The following is a 20,244-nucleotide window of genomic DNA, read 5'->3' on the forward strand; positions in this document are numbered from 1 at the left end:
CATTAAGCAGCATATTGTTAAATAAATACTTCACTGAACTTTGATAGACTTCTTTTAATATCTTTTCAGGTTACAGCATTTAAAGGACTCATAACATTCAACTATGGGATATAAAATATTCTCTTGGGAAACAACAACTTAAAAGACTTAATTGCATTTTCTTCGTGATATATATTCAGTTCTAACTACACTTATTAATTGGCTCTTCTATGCAGTTTGAGTAAGGAAATATACAGCAAAGACTACATGAAAAAGCTATTTCACAGGCGACAAAACTCTCTGAAGCAACAGTTATAGAAACAACTTATTGTATGCAAAGTAAAACAAATCTGTCTTCATGGAGGACTGTCAGAATACACAATAAGTTACTGATTAGATAACTGATGAGTCTAACATATTGACATTTTGTAGCAACCACGCAAATCACTTACTGTGCTCATCTAGAAATTGGCTAGTTCTGTATCAATGAAGAGTTCTCATCTCATATGGTGTTTTCTAAATTGGTTGTGAATTCTTCAAATAAGAAGATACATCTTCCATTCAATGAAAAGTAAAAATATTCTAAGCAGCATTTTTTTCAACAGTTTTGTAAAAGAAATATGCTCCAATTATCTACAAACATGAAAGTTTAAAATTATTCAATACATCTGCCTTTCCTAAGACTACCTCTTTCCTACACAGTTCTTCAACAGACAGCTCTTCTTGTGTATAAGAACTGACAAAAGTAGTTATAGTGTAACAAAATGGCTTCATTATGGCCGAAACTGTAGCCCCACATAGTTAGAAAACGCTCTATATGGAGAGCTGAGGAGCTAGAAGGCATCAGTGAATGAAGAGAGCACTGAGTGATCCGAGTACTAAAATGTCTCTATGGCTATGATTATGGCTTTTCTGACAAACTCAGGAATTAACTCAAATATATTCCCTCCAGCACTCCCAGCCAAGGACAACACATACTACTGCTGAAGCTCTAATGACCACAATACTATTAAATCTGGTCTGCTTAACCCAGGAGGAGATCAAAGTTCTCTAGAATCATAGAATCATTTAGGTTGGAAAAGACCTTTAAGATTATCAGTAAAAAGGACATGGAGCAGACACAGCCCATCCTGCATTAAGCAAGCCTCTGATTAGGAGTATGTTTGACAGCCGTTGGACAACTGTAGGAAGTATCTCTGGCAAGCACACCTCAGTGAGGCTGAGATGATGTTGTGCTACTACCTAAAAGCATGTTAGTCATTGCTTTTACAGCTTTGAGGAAAAAAAAAATCCATAATCTTCTTGATTTAAATTTCCTCTATATCCTCTGAATCATCAGCATTTAGTACTTAAATAGCAATTAATGAAACAAATGCTAACATAACAGTAAGCTTCATCCTTCCAGCAAAAGTGTGAGATATTTTTCTTTTTTATTTTCTCACAAGGCATTAGGATAGCCTATTAGTAGTCAAATGTACAAAGCTTATTCCAAAGGGTAAAAACAGTATGTATTGCTGAAAATTACAGAACAGAATGCATAGACAAGAGTAAATATTAAAAAATATGAGTTATTGATATATATATAGCACTCTGTTTTCTTGGAACTTGTTTGCAATTAGCCTATGATCTCTCAAAATAAAAATCAAATATTTAAACAATTTAGAATGAGAAATGGCCTAACAGACTGATCAAGAGTCCTTTAGGTGGGAAAAAATATTAGATCGGCAATTATTCCTCAAAGATCCTCAAAATTCAAATCTTCAAAGAGAAAAAAAATAATCTTTCAATGATAAAACCTTACACTTTGAATTTAGAATAAATCTCTGTTTTCATTTGGCAAAATCTGAGCTACATTTAATTTCCTGATTTTTCAAGAATAAGGCTGCATGTAAACATAAAATATTCTCTTTCTTAGTGAATCACCATAATTTACTTTAAAATTATGAGTCCAAATACAAGGAAAAATGCTTTGATTCAAAAATGCTTTCTTCTACTCAGCATCTTATCAAAATAATGACAGACCAGCACCATAAATGGGATACAGAAGTCACAGATCATTGAAGGGTACCAAGTATGAGAACTCGAGATGAAGAATGTAAACTGCTGAAACCTATGACCAGATCTAATGGAGATCTACAGTCAGAAAGGCCTAAATAAACTGCCAGTCACAAAATTTAAGTGTTCAATAAAATAGGAACTAAACTAAGAGGTAAAAGTGAGAGTACCCTGGAAGTGTGTACCATGCATCAAGAATATGGTTGAAAGCATCAAATATATCACTGAATCTGCACAGATGAGAACCAAAAGCAAAGATTGGACCCCATCAAAAAAGAGCTTCACATTTTCAGAAGAGACAGTACAGTGATCTTTAAAGTCTTTTGGATTGGTTATGCTCTTCGTTTTTAATGCTAAAGTAATTATGTCTGGTTGGCAAGTCTGCAGAATAATATTCCTTAACCCATTTGAAAGGAGCAATTTATTAACTAACTCCACATATCTACCCACATTTCTACCTATGTTTTCAGCATTCTTTCATTATTGCCGTCTTCTCTGCTCTTAGTGGTTATACTTTTTTTCAGGTAACAGATGCAGAAGTTAACTTAGTGGAGACTTAAACCTATTTATTCTGAAGTTATTTGAAAAGTTCACAGAGACTAAATAAAGGTTTAAAAACTGTTCATAATTAAATGTGCACGATCTAACGAACCAAACTAATATCCACTGAGATGCATAGTCTTCTCACTCAACAGAAACAAAGTAAAAGGAATTTGTTTGCTATAATAACTATTAAATTATTTTTAAGTAAAAAATAATAAAAAGGCATGTCATTCTGCAAAACAGACTGATTTAGGTCACGTATAAATTACACATTGCCACTTTCACAGCATCTCACTACATATGATAATGCAAATTTAAATAACCCAGAGCATTTACTGGAACAGTCACCCATTTTGTATTGTTTATAGAACATAAATTGATACACAATAGTTCAGGCAGCATGGATTTCAATTTGTACAGAAATATTCAATTTTAATACAATCACAATCTTTTGTCCAACAGAAGCTTGTTCTTTTGGGATTTTACTGAAGCAATTCTCAAGTTATTCTATGAGGCAAACTCAAGTTTTGTATCTTTTTTTCACACCACTGATTTTCTTCTTCCTAAATTAAAACTTCATTGTGTCTTTTTTAACACCAGTGTTTATATATTTCCATAAACACTGAATGAGTACAGTGAGAAAAAAATGCACGTATACTGATTTTTTAAGATCCTCTTCCTGCTAATGCAACTACACTTTCCCTCCATTTTTCTAACACTTTAACAATGCTTCAAATCTTTAAAAGAATGTGGATAAACGGATCTCTTCAGCTGTAAAATGCATCAAACAAACTTAACAGATATAATCCTTTAGAAATCTGGAACAGAAACAAATACTCAGCTCTTTTCACCTTCACTTTGTAGGCAGGATTACATAGACTTTTCCTGTAAAAAAGTCAAAAAAGAACACTAGATGTTTAAAACTTCAGTTTCTTAAAAATTCTTCAATTGCTCATCAGACTCTTTATAAACTTTAAAAAAAACCTCAAAACAAAACAAAAGCCCCAAAACAAGAAATGCAAAGAGTAACAAATTCAATTGTGTTTCCTGTCAATTTCATGTCTTGTTTTCCTTGTTGTATCTTCTACCAATTTAAAAACTTTAAAATTTGCATGACCTACTTTCACTGCCATTTCAGGCAGGATTCATGTCATGTACTTTTGAGATGTCTGTATCTCAGCTAGTCCCCTTATGCTCTATAATGAATAGAGAGAAAATGGTCACTTTTAGGACCCAACTTGTGTAACTTATTTTAGATGCCTACTTCAAAATGAGACAGTTTACTCACCTGGGAATGCCCATTTCTCCCCACTGACTATAAGGGAAGTCTAAACAATAAGCATAGATTTAGACACCTCCATTTGACCAGATGAATCTCAGGCTTCCAGTCCTTCCAGATTCAATCTCTAATTCACATGCCCAATGGGCTATTTTTTTTTCCTGTATAATCCAGTTTCATGACAGAGTTCCACTGTGCTACTCGCTGAGCTGGTTACTCTGCTAATTTGCTTCTAAACTCTGTAAAATACAGTATTATTCCAACAGTGGCATGGTTTGCTTTGTCTTGTCTGTATGTTTGAATTTCTGAAAGCAACAGAAGCTTTACAGCATTGTATAGCTTAACCTTCACCAAAATTTGGACACACCTAGGGCTAGCACTTTCCCCTCCTTATTTTTTCAGTTTCCAGAATTTGTATGGAAGTTGGTGTACTATTGATTTGGTACCTTTTTCTGACACCTCCTTTAAAGGACACCCTGTTTGGTTTTATTTCTCTTTTGATTAGTTCCACCCTCTGAACTATACTGCACTTAGAATAATTTTAGTATCTTCAACTGTAGGAACATCATCCTGAAACACATTCTCTTCTGTACTTCTCAGATTTCCTACAGCTATCAATTAAAAAACTTCCTTGCAAACTTCTTGATGTTAAGTGTCAACAGCTTGGCTTCCTTACAGTTTAGATGAGGTCACTCTCTCTTACATTGGTGCCTTTTATTTGGAACAGTCCTTCACATAATTTTTCCTCCATAAAATGTTAAAAACTTTTATATACGAACTTATGAGTTTAAACATTGGGTTGATGAACAGAGCCAACAGCCAAAAGCAATATCTTTATATTTCCAAATTTCTAACCTATTTTGGTTTTTAGACAGGATGCTTTTGGACTCATTTACACTGAAATAATTATTTCATTCCCAGAGTAGTATTTGCTAATTCTGTTGCAGGACATAGAAGGTTATCTACTATCCCTTGAAGGACTGTCAGATTGTTACTAACAAGATTTTCAATTAAAATTGCTGTTATTTTGCAATTAACAAACAGAAATAAATCACTGATATAGCTAAATCCCAGAAACCAGTGATGAGGATGTTCAAGTACACCACAACTCCTAACAACTCTTTGACAACATTGGACTCAAAAAACAGTTTTAAAGCAAACAAATACTCCAAGGGTTAGGAACAAAAATAGAACAGTTTTTCTTGCTTGATTCGCAACAGAAACAGTACAGCTAATATTGTTTAAAGTATTAATGCTTCACAGACATTAAAGACACCGATTTCTCCCTGTCACTATGTAAAGCACTTGCACTCAACCATCTCCAGCTTTGTCTGCTTGACATCTAGTTTCATACACTAAAGACACAAAACTAAGGGATAAAATTGTTCTTCATTTGTGATACTCTAAATCTGAGGTGCATCGGAATTTGATATACTATAATGGGAGGTGCATGAGAAATAAACCTGGCATTCTTCCAGTTTCTTTTAATCTGATCACACTAGGGAAAACATGCCTGGTTTTTAGCATCCTAATAATTCTCAGAAGAATCAAAGATATCTCTCCAAATGAATTGTTAGCAACAAAACTCAGTATGCAAGGTCAAAAAACATTGCTGACCACTTATGAAAACTTCGTAAGGAAGCTCACAAAGACAGCAACCTTGATATTTTTCACGTACCTGCTTTGAGAAATCTCTTTTGGAAGATCAGACACTTAGTATTTAAAATTGTATTATCTGCACACTACATATATATATATATTAAACAAACTGCATCGATTTCAGCCAAGTTGTATGGAGCAAATGATCTGATAAATTCTTTCTACACTTATGCGATTCTATTTCAAGCCTAATTTATCTACCTTAATTCTAGTGTTACACCTTTTTTGAGTATAGAGTGGCAATAAGTGACAAGGAAGGGACTACATTATTTTCTTCCCGAGTAAGATCCTGTCATGAAGTTTCCTGGAGAGAATCCTTAGATTCACTGTAGAGACACTCAACACTAGAGATCCAGAATCCCTGCATGTAGAAGTGAGCCTAATAGAATGGCTGTGATGACCTATTCAGTATAGTTTCAGCAGCTTTAATTCACATTATTACCCATCTCTAATCCTCTGATTCATACATAAAACTTCTGGTGTTTCTTCCAACCAGGGGTTAGATAGACGAACTTGGCTATTTATATAATGATAGTTCCTCTGTCATACACACTTTTGAAACAAGCAAATTCAAGCTCATGACTGAGGGTGCCAGATATGCTGGCATTCCAGGTGAAGTCTGAGAGCTGTCTCAAACATCTCTCCCTTGTAACCTAGGAAAAGTTTGTTGTCTGGTTTTGTTTTGTTTTCTATTTTCCTCTGACTCAGCACCACTTGTGCAAAACGACAGTGCTTCATTGGCTGAAAAAGTTGTTTGGAAAACATTCACAAACTTCAGTGTATTTAAACTCTTTTTACTGTAATGATGTTGGCTATGTATGCATTTAGATGGAAGGCAAGGTGAAACAGGTACATCCAACATCAACCATGCTTACAGATGGATGACTATGGAAATGATGAGACAGAAGAGGATGTAGGCCCTATTGCATTCATTAGCCAAACCCTTGGTAAATTACAAGCACCAAAATAAAGCCATCATTGAAAGCTGTAACTTCCCACTTATCCATCAGCAGTCATGGAAAAAAGTGTGTATCCAGCACTCCCTGTGCTGCCATCCCTTCTTGAGAAGCTAATGGAGGTTATCTGTGATTTTGTTTCCAGAACAGCCAGAGATCTTTCAGAAACTCACAGTACATGCAAAGTATTCAAGGAGCCTTATATTGTTTCTTTATTTTCCAAGGAACTTGGCCATGGTCATGCAGTCCTGCTAAACATCTTTTAGAAAGGAAACTTATGGACCCAGCACTGCTGAGATGGCAGTATTTTGAGAAAGCAGCAAAAGCTCACTTTTATGTGAGTAATGCAACTGTCCTGTGAGCAAAATATGTAAAGGCTGTTGATTAAAAACAATCTTTCTTCTAATTTAACACTGAAAAGGCCTTCAAGAGAATCTAAAGACTATGCAGTGTCTTATGTTACATTAACTGATGTCTCCTGATCTTAACAATAGCTCATGACCTGTTGTCATGGCTGATACAATTTGGTCGTGCATTTTAGGTTCATCTTCTTTATCTAATTTAGATTCTATGAGTTAATACATGGGGTTCTATCCTGTAGTTCAATTTTTTTACACCCCTTCATAATTTATTTGCTTCATATGCTATGGAAAATTCAACAGGACGGAAAAACCGTCATGAATATTTCTAGGCTACAGTGCAATGTGCCTAATGAGAAACTTACATTTCAGTTTCTCAAAAACTAACATATGTAGTACTAAAAGTCCTTGTCAGTGTGTAACTATAATTGTACTCTGCTCACTTATAGGACTGCCTAATTAGTCATTAGTCACACTGACAGAATGCATACCCTATCTACCAGAATCAAATATGACACAGCAAAATACTTCAGGCTTGTGCTGCTAAGTATGTATTTTTGACACACTGAACATTCCAGGAACACAGCCATCAGAGACCAAGAGATTCTGGTCTAATTTGAAATTGTCTGCCGAGATGGAAAACTTTAAAATGAATTTCTGTTGTCTTACATCCAGATTAACAGATAAAAATCTACAGCAATGTCGAGCTCAGACTATTCACAATTAGAAATAGGATTTCTACCCGTTATTTCTTTTCTTTAGATAGCAAATAGCATAATGAAGAAATTAGCATGAATGCTTCTGTCTGGCATCTAGCAGGGCTGAGTAATTTGGGGAGTGCAGGAAAGTGGAGACTGGCTGATGGGTTTAATTTGGACTTGTTTTTATACTAATTTAAAGTAAATTTAGCTAAATTGTTTTGACACAAAAATCTGAATGTTTCATTTCCAAAATGTTTCATTTTTTCAGAACCTCTTACTGTTTTGGTATAAACTGCTACACAAATAAAAATTCACATATAATATAATTTTCTTAAAAATGAAACTTTAATGAACAAACTATTTGTCTGTCAGTAAACTTTGTTTTGAAGCAATATGACTTACAGCCCAAGACTGTAAAGTTCTGAATAATTTAGATATGTGACAGAAAACAAGTTTACAGTAAAAGGTGACCAAGAAGCTCCTTACCATGAGATGTAAATCACACTACTGTACTCAAAACAGTGTTTCCAGCTGTCAAGTCTCACGTAATTTTAGAGTTCTGTACGTTTGGGTCTTTCATAAAAATATATTAGGCACAAGAGATGTAACAATCTTTGTAAAATGTGTAGTCCTTGTAGACAACAAAGATTGGCCTACTCCCAAAACTTTCCCTTAACTTCCAACCGACTTTTCATAAAAACCTGTGGTGGGCATTTACAATAAGCTTTTGCTCTCTTTAGACCACCTAATTGCTACAGTTTGCTAAAAGCCTAAGCCTGAAGATTTCCTGGCAGATCTCACTCCCTTTACACAGCTTGACCAGCATAAAAAGATATCTCCAGCATCTAGTTCCCCTAGATGCTTATTGAAAATTGTAAGAACAGAGGAAACATAATTCATGCCAATATGCTTTTGGCCACTGGTCTAGCCCAACGTGAGCATTTTTACATGTTTTATTTTTTGAAATACAGTAACTAAAACTGCAGGCAGTCATCAAGGTGTAAGAAAACCATGGATTTATACAATCTTATTATGTTCTCTGTTTTGTTCTCTGTTCTTTTGCTGGGAATTCATAGCACTGACTTCACTTTTTCGTCTGCTGTTGAGCATCTAGTTTTCAAATAATTACATGTCATAATCCCAAGCTTTCATCACCATGCGATAATGGTCAACTCAGACCCCATAAATATATATGGAGCTAAGATTCTTTTTTTCCAGCATGTACACCACCTTACATTTACCTATCTTATTTTCATTTGCCATTTTATTTGCTAGACACTCAATTCAGTAAAGTCCTCCGGCAAATTTTCATTATTGGTGCTACCTTAACTACCCTGAATAAATTAGTAAGTCAACAGCAAAGCGACCAATCACTGCTTACTTTTTTTTCTTCCATATTAGTTATGAATATATTGAAAAGCCTATGTTCAGTAAGGGTCCTGCAAACTTCCCTGGAAACCACCCTTCACTGATCAAAGCATCATGCACTTTAATCAAGTATTTATCCTTGCAAACCTTTCTACTTACACAATAACAATTTAGTTTGCTTTATAGCCTCTGGTAAAGCACCACAGTAAGCACATTTTAAAAATCCTCGCCAACTGTTTTAATTAACAGAACCCACATAACAACCAATTCTCTCAAAGCAGCCCTGTATATCCAAAAGACAAGATCTCCCTTCGTAAGAGTCATGCTTGCTCTTCCAAAAGCATATTGTATTTGTTCATTCATTCAATAATTCCATTATCCATTCAGTTTTCACTAATTTGGCCATGTCTGTACTTCTCCTGGTTGCCTCTGAAACTTTTTTTTTTCAAATTGCAATGGCATTTGCTACTTCCAGACCTCAAATTCTAAAGTAGTTTTAAGCAAGAATTATCCTCACTGAAGGCCATCAAAAAAATGGGTTCAGTGCATTCTAATCCCAACTTCAAATGCATTCGTAGGGTAATAGGAAGAGTTTTTGGTTTGCAATCATCAATTACACAAAATGGAGGCGATTGAATGTTTTCCTTAGAATAACAGAAACAGCACTGATATATCCAAAAAGTGTTTTATTTTCACAATTTCCTCAGTCTGTATTTCTGCATAAAGATTATGTCAGAAATTTGTAACAACTGCAAAAATGCTCTGTATTAGCAAACAGACATTTCAGTCATTTATAGGACTGCTAATATTTTAGCCTGTGAAATCATTATGTAAATTAAACTAATTTCCATAGCAGCCATTCGACTTCAAACAGCTACACAAACCAGGATTTTTCCTTTTCTAAAGAAATCTGCATACCATTGCATTTTGTATCACAGTTATACATCACCAGTATTGTCCTTTACTGGAACAAAACAGACCTTCAAGCCATGGTCCATATTTTAGGCACTGCTGTGATGCTCACCTTACCATCTGTTCACATTAATCTCACAAGCAAATCTGCTCAAAAGCATGCCAAATACAGTCAGGTTTACACTAAAAAGATATTTGTAATTAGGGGCAGGAAGAAGCACTTGATCACTAGAAATGGTACAGTTCTGTATACATCGAGAGTCAGTCACCTTTAAGCTTGTATTAACATAACTGAGAGTCTTTCTTCTTTTGAAAACACCCACTTAAAGTGGACAAGATAATCACACCATTCCATTAGCTCAGTGGCTATTCTGATCAAGTTCCTCTACAGAGGCGGAGTCAGTCTTGATCTGTTTCCTTCTCCTTCCCATCACCCACTGTGTCAGACTAGCAGAACAAGCTCCATCTCTGGAAGGAATATTAAAATGTTATTACTTAATGAATACGGTAGAAATAAATACAAGGAGTCTCGTGGATTCTCAACACCAGAACGACAGAGAAAACAAAAGGATTTGAGCAGCAGGAAAGAGATGAAGCAAGAAAAAAAGAGGGCTCCTGTTCTCCCAGGCCTCTAGAAGCCACAGCTTCTCTTACCCCCTTAAACACCCTTAAATTATCCTTTCTAGCTCTGTCTCTCCTGTCCAGAATCACTCTGTAATCATTATGAAAGTGAATTTCATCTGTCTCAAAATTCTTGACTCACTTCTAATTATACATATTCTCAGGTTATAAAAATTGCGATTACAGATGAAAAAATTGGGAGAGAGATAATTTGTTGAATATACAGAAGCTGAAAGATAAGCAGGAATGAAGAACCTCAGTGAAAGATGAATCATGTAACAGTTATAAAAGTTATTAGTCTAATATCTATTTTTAAAAAGCCCAGTAAAGTAATTTTTATTTGAAGAGCAAGGCATACGGTAGAAAAATATGACTAAGCACAGACCTATACATGGGCATAAGCATGTGTTATATATATTTGGCAGAAGCATAGATTTCAGCACCTCACACTTAGCCAGATGGATGAACATAAGCAGGTGCAGATTAGAAAGCAGGACAATGTAACACCAAAGTCACATTTAGAGATCATACAAATACAAATACGCATGATGGAAATTCTAGTTTTAGATTAAAAAGCAGCTCTCAGTGTTCCCTAGAATTTCTGATATTTCTGGTATTGCTTCGTATGGATTCTCAAAACTTTGTATCACCATAATTTTCCAATTACAAAACAAGAGAATGATAAGCGTATCTGACAGGAAAATTACTTTCTAAAATAGAATGTGTATATAAAAGGAGGCTAAATCTACACACAAAATCATGATTAGAAATAATGCTTAAATTGTAATAAATGTGTAGGTTATCTTATTCTTTAGCATAGTAATTTAAGAGTGTGCATACAGTGTGTCCAGCTTGTAATTTTTGAAATCGTAATCAAATGCAGACACTCACAGAGTTCACCTGTTCTCTTAAAAGCCTATGTAGATGGTGTGCATGTCTCCCCAACAAAAACAAAACAAAACAAAAAAAAAAGTCAATCGGTGCTTTTACTTGGTGTTCTGTGGGATTTTACAAAGACCTTCTGGAGAGATGTACTCATTTTCTGGGTATTCGTTGGAGAAAAACAAACATTTCTTGAAACACAAAGTTATGAAAAAGCATCTTAGGAAGTAGAAAGCAAAAAAAATGGTTTCTCCACAACTTTATAGTTAGTTTCACACAACACAGCAAACGCATGCAATAAAAAGCATAATAAGATATAAAGGATAAAGACTCATTCCTTCTATTAGGTACTACATTAAATCATTCAAGACCAATAAGTGGTATTTAGGAAATACAGCTACTAAAATGGATTTAATCATCAGAAACTGTTTGGATTATTATCTTAAAGTAATGAGAAGATCAAAATAATGTTAACAGAATTAGGAGTTTTCCTTAAATGGAAATCAATTATCTCAGTCGTAGGATCAGATATTAGTGATCATACTAAAATTCATTTGATGGAGACAAATAAGACTGGACCAATTATTAAGAATGCAAAATAACCCTAAAACACATCAACACTTTTTTCCCACCCAGACACTAAACTTCTCCACTTATGGTGGCCTATATTAAGTACTGATTCTTTAAAAAAAAAATTCTGTTGTTGCTGTGTTGTTGCAGTTCTGCCTATATATTGCAGGTACTTTCGACAACTGTCTTTCAAAATTCAGTTTTGGTTTTTGGCCTTGTTAAGTGCTAAACACCCGTCAATAACAAATGTACAGAAAGGTATGCATTAAAACCATTAACTGGACGTTATTCTTTCTATTACAATCATGCCACTTTGCTTCAAACCTCTGTTAATCCATGAATTGCCAATGAGTAGTCATTGACTAACTCCCTCAATCCACTCATAGAGGTGTGTAATTAATTCCAACATACAATTAATGCCAGTTATGTTGATTCTTCTTGCAACTTAAAGATTAGTCCTGCAGGAACTAACAAGCTACACATTTATTCTGTACACAATATTAACCAACTAATAATTGTTGATTTGGCCAAATTTAAATCCTTATCACGCACCAAGTACTGTTCAGATCTACGTATAATTTATGCAGTAGGATTCCTATTTGGCAGAAGCCCTACAACTGTTAAGACCACTTCAATTAGTTTTAAGGTAGGATACAGTATGATCTCCCACCTTGCTTTAATGTTGAAGGTGAATTTCAGGTTAGTTTACATACCCAAAAATATGCAACAGATTATTCAATTAATAGTACACTATACAGCTCACCAAGAAAATCTGGAGATGATGACTGGTAAGCAGACACTTTGGACTGCTAGCATAAGGTTAATTTTAATTTTGCATGGTAAGGAAAATCCTTTAGTTCTGGAAAAGATATTATTTATAACACTACTAATCAGAACACTAATAAGATATACTACAACAGAAAAAAAAAGTCTCTGCTTCAATAATTTACTTTTGGAAAATGACAAGATATGTCACATGAGCAAGTCACAAATGAAGAAGATAACACCACAGCAAATTAAGCAAATTATGTGTAATAAAAAGAACTTTGTACTTGGTATGTGTTATTGCTTTTTTTGAGATCTTGTATAGAGACAAGATTTGAACTCTGATTGTTACTTGGGAAGAAACAAGAAGTGTCTGTCATCTTTACATTTCAGTCTGTTCTTGAAGGGAGTTAAATCTAGTAAACAGGAAAGAATTTCTTATCCAACATCTCAACACATTTTGACAGCAAACTACATTTACCATTATGAACAGAGAGAATGTTAAGACAAAAGCATCCTAATGGTTATCAGTTGGGAAAAAGTAAAAGGTGCTGACATCTTAAAATATTGCAGTTGGACTTTATAGATACAGTTTGAATTGCATCAGTGACAGGTGGAAAACTGCAGTCATAAACACTGACTTTATGATCACCTATTTCTCTTTCTCAATTAATAGTACTAGCCTATATTACAACAGGTTTAAAAACTGTAAAAAAAGATTCTTAGATTTCATAGCACAGATATACAGCCATGCCAAACAGGATGACATATTTGTGACAGGTTTTTCAGGCACTATACTGTCCTGAACAGACCTCTCTAACTCATGTTCATGAAATGAATGCTGCATAACATATTTCTAAATTGGGCCTATAATTATTTCAGGGGCCTCAAATAGGTCAACAGACAAGGCCACATTAAAACTACTTCCACATCATCTATCTTTATCCATTTGGCCAGCAAATTCAAATGCAATTCAGAATGATGACTCAAAATATTTCATTTAGAGATAGTATTCACTCCAAACCACTTTAGAAAGTAATCTATATAAAAAAATAAAGGTCAAGTGCCAATTAGGATTACATGCAATTTGTAATGTTTTATTTTAATAGAAGGGACTAAACTAGACTTGATTTATTTGTGATGGCTTTTCTCAGTATGTCAAATTGCATAACTTGAAGAATAATTATAATGCACAGAACCAGGCTTCAAAAGGGTCATTGTGCAAAGCCCTCTAAAATGGCAGGTCTGTCTTTGCCCAGACAGCTTACAATACAAATGCTATTATTCTTTACAAATGAAACATAGAGAAGAAAAGGGAAAAAAAAAAAAAAGTAAAAAGGATTTAGATTGCTAGAAAGAACTCTTAGTTAAAGATGCCTTAAATATCCTGTGGTAGTTTCTAGAATGCTAAACTCAAATTGATTCAATGTAAGCACTAGACAGTAAAGGTATTCCACTCTTAAATCAGTCTATAAAACAGATTATGATGATTCTAATATTTGTTTAAATTGTCCCAAACTATATCCATATGTATGTATGGCTGAGTTTTTTCACTCTTCAAGCCTGGCAAGCAGCATATGAGTGATTAACTGAAGTTATCAATCTAGATTTGCCACTTCTCTCTTAAATATCCTGCTTCAAACCAATGAGAGAAGTTATCTGAAGCACTAAGTACCAGTTGTTGCTGTAAAAGGACTATAAGTAGCTCAAATTGTTTCAATTTGTTTGATTAGCCTCAACAAAGCAGGTCATCTGAAATATTTCTTCCCTGCTTTGATACCTAAATTACTTTCTCCTTAGGGTCATTACAGACAGCAAATACAGTGACACCTATTGACTATTTGTAAAACCCAGCTTTTATAACCTCCGCTATTCAGACTAGAATTTTCCATGCTGGGTGTCTAATAAAGCTGAACTTTTTTTTTTTAAGTTTCCAATTAAAATTGCTCAACTATTACTGGAAACCAGGTAGATGTAGAATACATTATTCTGCCAATACTATTAAGTTCTTATAATTATTTCATTGAGAGATTTTAATGACCCTTTCTTTTAAACCACGATCTTAAAATCTGTCCAGAGATTAAATTTCTATTAAATTATACTTTCTCCTAGACCCACAAAAAACTATTTAAATCCTGCTAAGTGACAACTTTTGAAGACTGTTTTTTGCTTGTACACTGTTGAGGTCACCTACTTTACCCTACAACAGTCTCGTTTATACTAGCATATTCATTCCTCCCATGAAGCCTGCACAGTTCATCTACCCCCAAAGGAAAAATGGGCATGTTTACCAGCTTGACTCATTCTCCTAATTAAACTAATCATGACAGAAACTGAACCTCTAGTCCTTTATTCAACATTTTCTGTGATTCCTACACTGAAGACTATGTGTGTCAATGCTAAGCAATTAGTATCACGATCTGCTTCAGGGCTATCAAGCATGCAAGCTTCTTTCTTCAGTTGCTCCCTATGCCTGGTATTAGATGATGTAGGGGTTCAGCATGAGAACCAAAACCAAGCAGAATGTCTCTCCTGTACTTTCAAGAGCTCTACCAAAGGCATCTAAGGAAGTCAAAGAAAATAACACTATCTGGTCTTGCTGGGAGCTGAAAACAGAAACGGTCTAGATAATAACCTAAGGCAAAGGAGACAACAGAAAAACAGGATGAGACAGACACACAGAAAGCTGTCTTTGCAACTCTACATATTCCTTTTTGGAAGGAACTTGTTTGCCAAGTATAAAAACTAGTCTTACGTCACCAATTACCAGCAAAAGCTGCTAGCAAAGTTGTTGTCTCATCCCTCTGTGCTGTTGCTTATATAAAGTCTAACATTAGCTTGCTATTACTAAATAGTTCAATATTCTTTCAACAGAATAAAAGACTAACTAAAACAGGCTTGTATTCACATGTACTTCCTACTTTTCAATAATCCTTTTGTACACAATAACTTTTTTTGTGCAAAAAGTCAACTAGTTTCTTTTCAAAGGTTATTTTGCTCTCCTTGATATTTAACTATGGTCTGCAAAGTAAACAGACACATCACTATCTCCCCATTATTTCAATCACTAATGTCGATTTAACTGATTAGCCCATTTGTTTAGACAACTACAGTATTCAAATAATTATTTTAAAATAATGTATTTTTCATGTGGTCTTAAATAATGAGAGCATTGTAAATCTGAGTCTCTTTCTTAGCCATGTTCAGTTTATTTTAATCTTAGATACCACCCAACTTTGCTGAAATGTCAGTTTCTGGATCAGACTTCATCTTTCTTTCTTCCCCAGACCAATATAAAGCTTATGTCTGAAGTCTTCTATCTTTCCATCACTGCAGAGGTTCCTGCTTATTGAAAAATGCACTGCCTCAGTAGTTTCATTCTGTTTTGAGGGAGTTCTCACATCTTTAACCATTTTCCCTTAACATTCATTCCCAGGCTATTTGTCAGACCTACGTTTTCAGGATGGATCTGTACAGGACGATGGCATGCCAAGATTAATCCAGAGCTGTAATACTAAGTACACACACATTCGGTAAAGGATTTTATCTTTTGAAATGATCCCACTTTCTTGCTTGCAGGTTTGACTGATGGGAGATTGTTTTCTTTTACAAAGAAAACAGTAATCAGATCTCAGGCTAGGAACAAACACTGTTCATATCAGAGCACTTCATTTGGCAGAGTTCCAGAAATTTGAGATGAAAATTAATTTATATTGGCCAATACTGAGATGGTGTGATCAAATCAGAGCATTCCAGTGTTTTCACTATTCCACCAAGAAATTATTTAAACACTTTTACTGATACCATATAATAATACAACGATCAAAGAAAACCAGAACACATCGTTTCTGGAGTTCACAGTTTTTGGAGGACAGGTTAAACTACTCCTGACAGTGTGCTAATTCTACCTGGACAAACTTCTGAGGGACACAAGGGTGAGAGGCTATCATTGCAGACAGGAAGTCAAATCCAGTACCTAGAAGCAGATGCTTGTATAACACATTGTCCTGGTTCAGCTAGGATAGGGTTAAGTTTCCCCAGCAGAGAGGGGGAAGGGATCTCCAGCCGGGTTATTCATACCATGCTGATGTCAGGTCCAGGGGCAGCAACGCGGGAAGCTTTTTCCTTTGTGGCTTTGGTGATGGGGAGCATTGCAAATGAGCTGTCTGTAACCACTGCAGTATTTCTCTGTATAACTTTTGTCTTGTTTACTGCTATTGCTGTTTATTGTTGTTATTGCTACTGTTGTTCAGATTGTTTATTACACTGTTGTATTAAATTTCTTCTTAATTTAACCTGGGGTTTGTGCCCTACTTGTGTCCAAGGGTGGGGGAGGGACAACAGCAACATGGTCTCTTGTCCCGGCCGGGTCTAAACCAACACACACATCTAATGTGTGTGTATGGGCTTAATCCATATGACTGACTGAAGTCCAGAGACATCCAGAGACAAAGAACTTTTTATTTCCCTGCTTATCCCACTGGACACAAATCTGCAGACTGCTTGTCCTTCCTTCTTCTGCAGGCACGAATCTTGCACTGACTACCCAACAGCCCAGTTTCACAGGTTAGATGAAGGATTTTTCTCCCCAGAATCGTAGTTAGAGCACTGGGGTGAACTATACAAAGCGACTTTGGCTAAAATCAAACTGAGTTTGCCTCCTGAGCAACAGTGCTAAATAGAAAACTATCCTGAAGCAGTTATTACCTAATTCTCCAGGTACATACTATCACAGATTTCATGATCATTGAAAAGTAAAGTTCTATCATCCAGTTATAGTGATCTCATGAAGTAAACATGCTCAACATTTCAAATAATTTATAAGTCTTCTCTAATTTCATGCCACTCTAAGGTGTCTGCCTTTCTTATGATGTTAATTTTTTAATTTATTGTCAGTGCTGTGGTCCCAGGTTTGGTTTTTTTTTTAGTTTTTCCCATTGTTCAGAGAATGTTATATCATATTTTTCTTTTCTTTTAGAACTGAAGATTGCCTTTTTTCTGATATGCTTTTGTAAGCCAACAAGATGAATTCAGCTACACAACATAGTATAATTATATAGCTAGCTAGTTTTATGTATTAGTACCCATTCCTGATGCTAGTCTGATTCAACCATATCTTGTTCGAGTAGTTGTAATTTTAGGACTTAGGGACATTTCTAATAATTATTTAGTATGCCTTGCTCCACAGTTATCTCAAAGAATTTCTATTGCAATCATGCCACTCAATTCGCTATGTCAGCCTTGCTAGAGTACTTTACAACTTTCCTAATTTACGTTGCTGAAATGGTGTTGTCTTCTACAAAATTTTCTACCTCTCCATTCATCCTCCATTTTCTGGCTCATAATAGCACTTTAAGTAACACGAGTTTTAGCAAAGAGCTGAAGTACACTGCACTACCAATGTAAAACTTGAACATACGTTTTTACTGACTACTTTCCCTCTGTTAATGACCATCCATTTGAGAAACCTTGCTTCTCCCCTAACAGCTTTGGTTTTGCCTATGCTTTTCTACAGAAAAGTTGGAAAAATACTGAAGTAATGTAACAGACATCCCTTGTGTAAATCTCCTGCTCTCCTTTCCAGTTCATTTTGAAACAATTTAAATGTTTTCTTTCTAATATTTTCCCCCCTCCTATAGCAGTAAATATGAGAAATACTATTAACAGCTTAATTATTACAGAACAGCTTGAATTTTCTTGGAATAGCTGTTAAGATAGGCTGTGATAAGGAGAAAGGCTTTTCCCACAACTCAAGATTCTTTATAGCAAAAACTTCTGCTTAAGCTATTTCTACAATGCCAAGACACAGTATGCATGTTTAAAACTGGAAAAATGTTCAAGTGAAGGCTTGAAGTTTCAGTATCTTCCTAATGTTCCAGAATTTAAGGAAAGGGTGAATATTTTGAACAATGCTTCATAAACTACAGAAATGGAAATTAAACTCTCCCCAGGACAAAGACTGTGGTCTTATCAGGGATATTACATAAGTAGTATTATTCACTGTTCATATATTCTTTATTGTTTAGTACTCTTAGGTAAAGCTTTAAATTTTCACAGCTGAAAACAGAATCTGATAAATATAATAACATGCACTGCTGCCTTTATGGAATTTACTCTGTATGCCAGATTAATGCCAGTAAAGTCAAAAGTCATGGTGTGGTTATAGCTGTGAGGATTTAAGGATATAAGTCTGTCAGGGTTTGAAGGAAGTACTATATTTTATTGAATCAAATCATACAGCTGGACTGTTTGCATCTAAGATCTGGGCTTGTGGGCCAAAAAGCTTTCCTTGGTTTTTTTAACTGACAAAAATCACTACCCCTCCTTATAAGTCTTGCTTTCCTGATAGTGAAAAAAAAAGAACAAAATATGATTTGGAGCACAATTCTGAAGAGCAGCTTAGTTCTGGAAATCTCAACAAACTAGTAGCACACATCTGAATGTGTTCCCTAGCCATTGCTTAGAAGGAATAAAATAGTATTTCCTTACTACATAAATATTGAAAAATCAGGAAAAAGTGGTCCTTTGGTTGCCTGTTTTACAAATTATGGTGGAAATATAAAATCTTTCAACACTTCACCACATAATCTTATGAAATAATTGTATTTTTACATTATTGTTGGTATACTAGGTGTTTTACAGGCTAAAAGAGACCTCGAAGAAACTGCTGACCAAATAACAGACAGTGTTCACAGTGGAAGAAAGATGAATACAAAGGTATGTTAACTCAGACATGCAAGTAGACTTAAAATTCATACACACAATAATATACAGGTGACAATTTAGTAAATTAGGTGTATCAAAATTTACAGTAGGGATCTGAAAGTACAGAGCAAAACTGCTTTGGAGATAGACTGAAAAAGTTACATACAAGGGAGTAGGAGAGAAAACACGGAATATTAGGACTAATAAATGCTAACCTTGAGAATAGATGTCTAGAAAATGATAGCACTCAGAAGAGCTAGTACTGCAGCCTGCTTGCCTTTGCTAAAAGATAAACTATGAAACAAAACGGAAAACATTACTGAAAAAGAAATTGGTATAAAATATTTTTGCAGGCATAGGAGAAAAAATCCATTAAAAATTGTCTGCGGCAATGGGGTTTTTTAGATACAAGAGACCCACGGTACTTTACCACTTGGTATAATTTACTGTTGCAAAAATTACTTTAACATAATTATTTTGTAGTTTCATATATTTGAATCCCTGTGGGGTGTCTTATTACAAGAAAGAGTGTACTTAACTATAAAAAACATTCTTATGGGGTCTTAGCTCTAGTGTCAAGCAAATAGATGAGTAAAACCTGACAATACTGGTTTACAGATCTGATTTCTACAGTAAGCAGTCATGTCCCTTTATAGCATGTAGAGTAGGAATGGGCTCTAGTGACATGCGAAAGAAACTCTTACTTTGATTATGCTAGTATTAATTATACAATACAATAGTTCCTCCGAGATCAATATAATCATTCAAGCCTGGTGAAATATTTGAGTATCTTTTACTACTGAGAAGCATTGCAGAAGTGTAACAATTAAATCAACAAATTAGGACTGCCAAATACTTATGTTTATGGATAAAAGTGAATGAAATAAGAT

At 34.9% G+C, this 20,244-nt stretch overlaps 1 protein-coding gene across 2 annotated transcripts in view; it reads right to left on the reverse strand.

The window, feature by feature from the left end:
* Positions 1-20,244, reverse strand: part of IMMP2L (inner mitochondrial membrane peptidase subunit 2) — a 497,636-nt gene that overhangs the window by 358,891 nt on the left and 118,501 nt on the right. The window contains exon 6 of one of the 2 annotated variants that reach the window (XM_074901547.1): positions 40-51. The exons of the other annotated variant lie outside the window; for it this stretch is intronic. Within the exon in view, the coding sequence (XP_074757648.1) occupies positions 40-51 (12 nt within the window). The remainder of the gene's footprint in view (positions 1-39; positions 52-20,244) is intronic. 2 annotated transcript variants of the gene reach the window in all.

This window comes from Athene noctua, chromosome 3, assembly GCF_965140245.1.
Source record: "Athene noctua chromosome 3, bAthNoc1.hap1.1, whole genome shotgun sequence".
NCBI classification, from domain to species: Eukaryota; Metazoa; Chordata; class Aves; order Strigiformes; family Strigidae; genus Athene; species Athene noctua.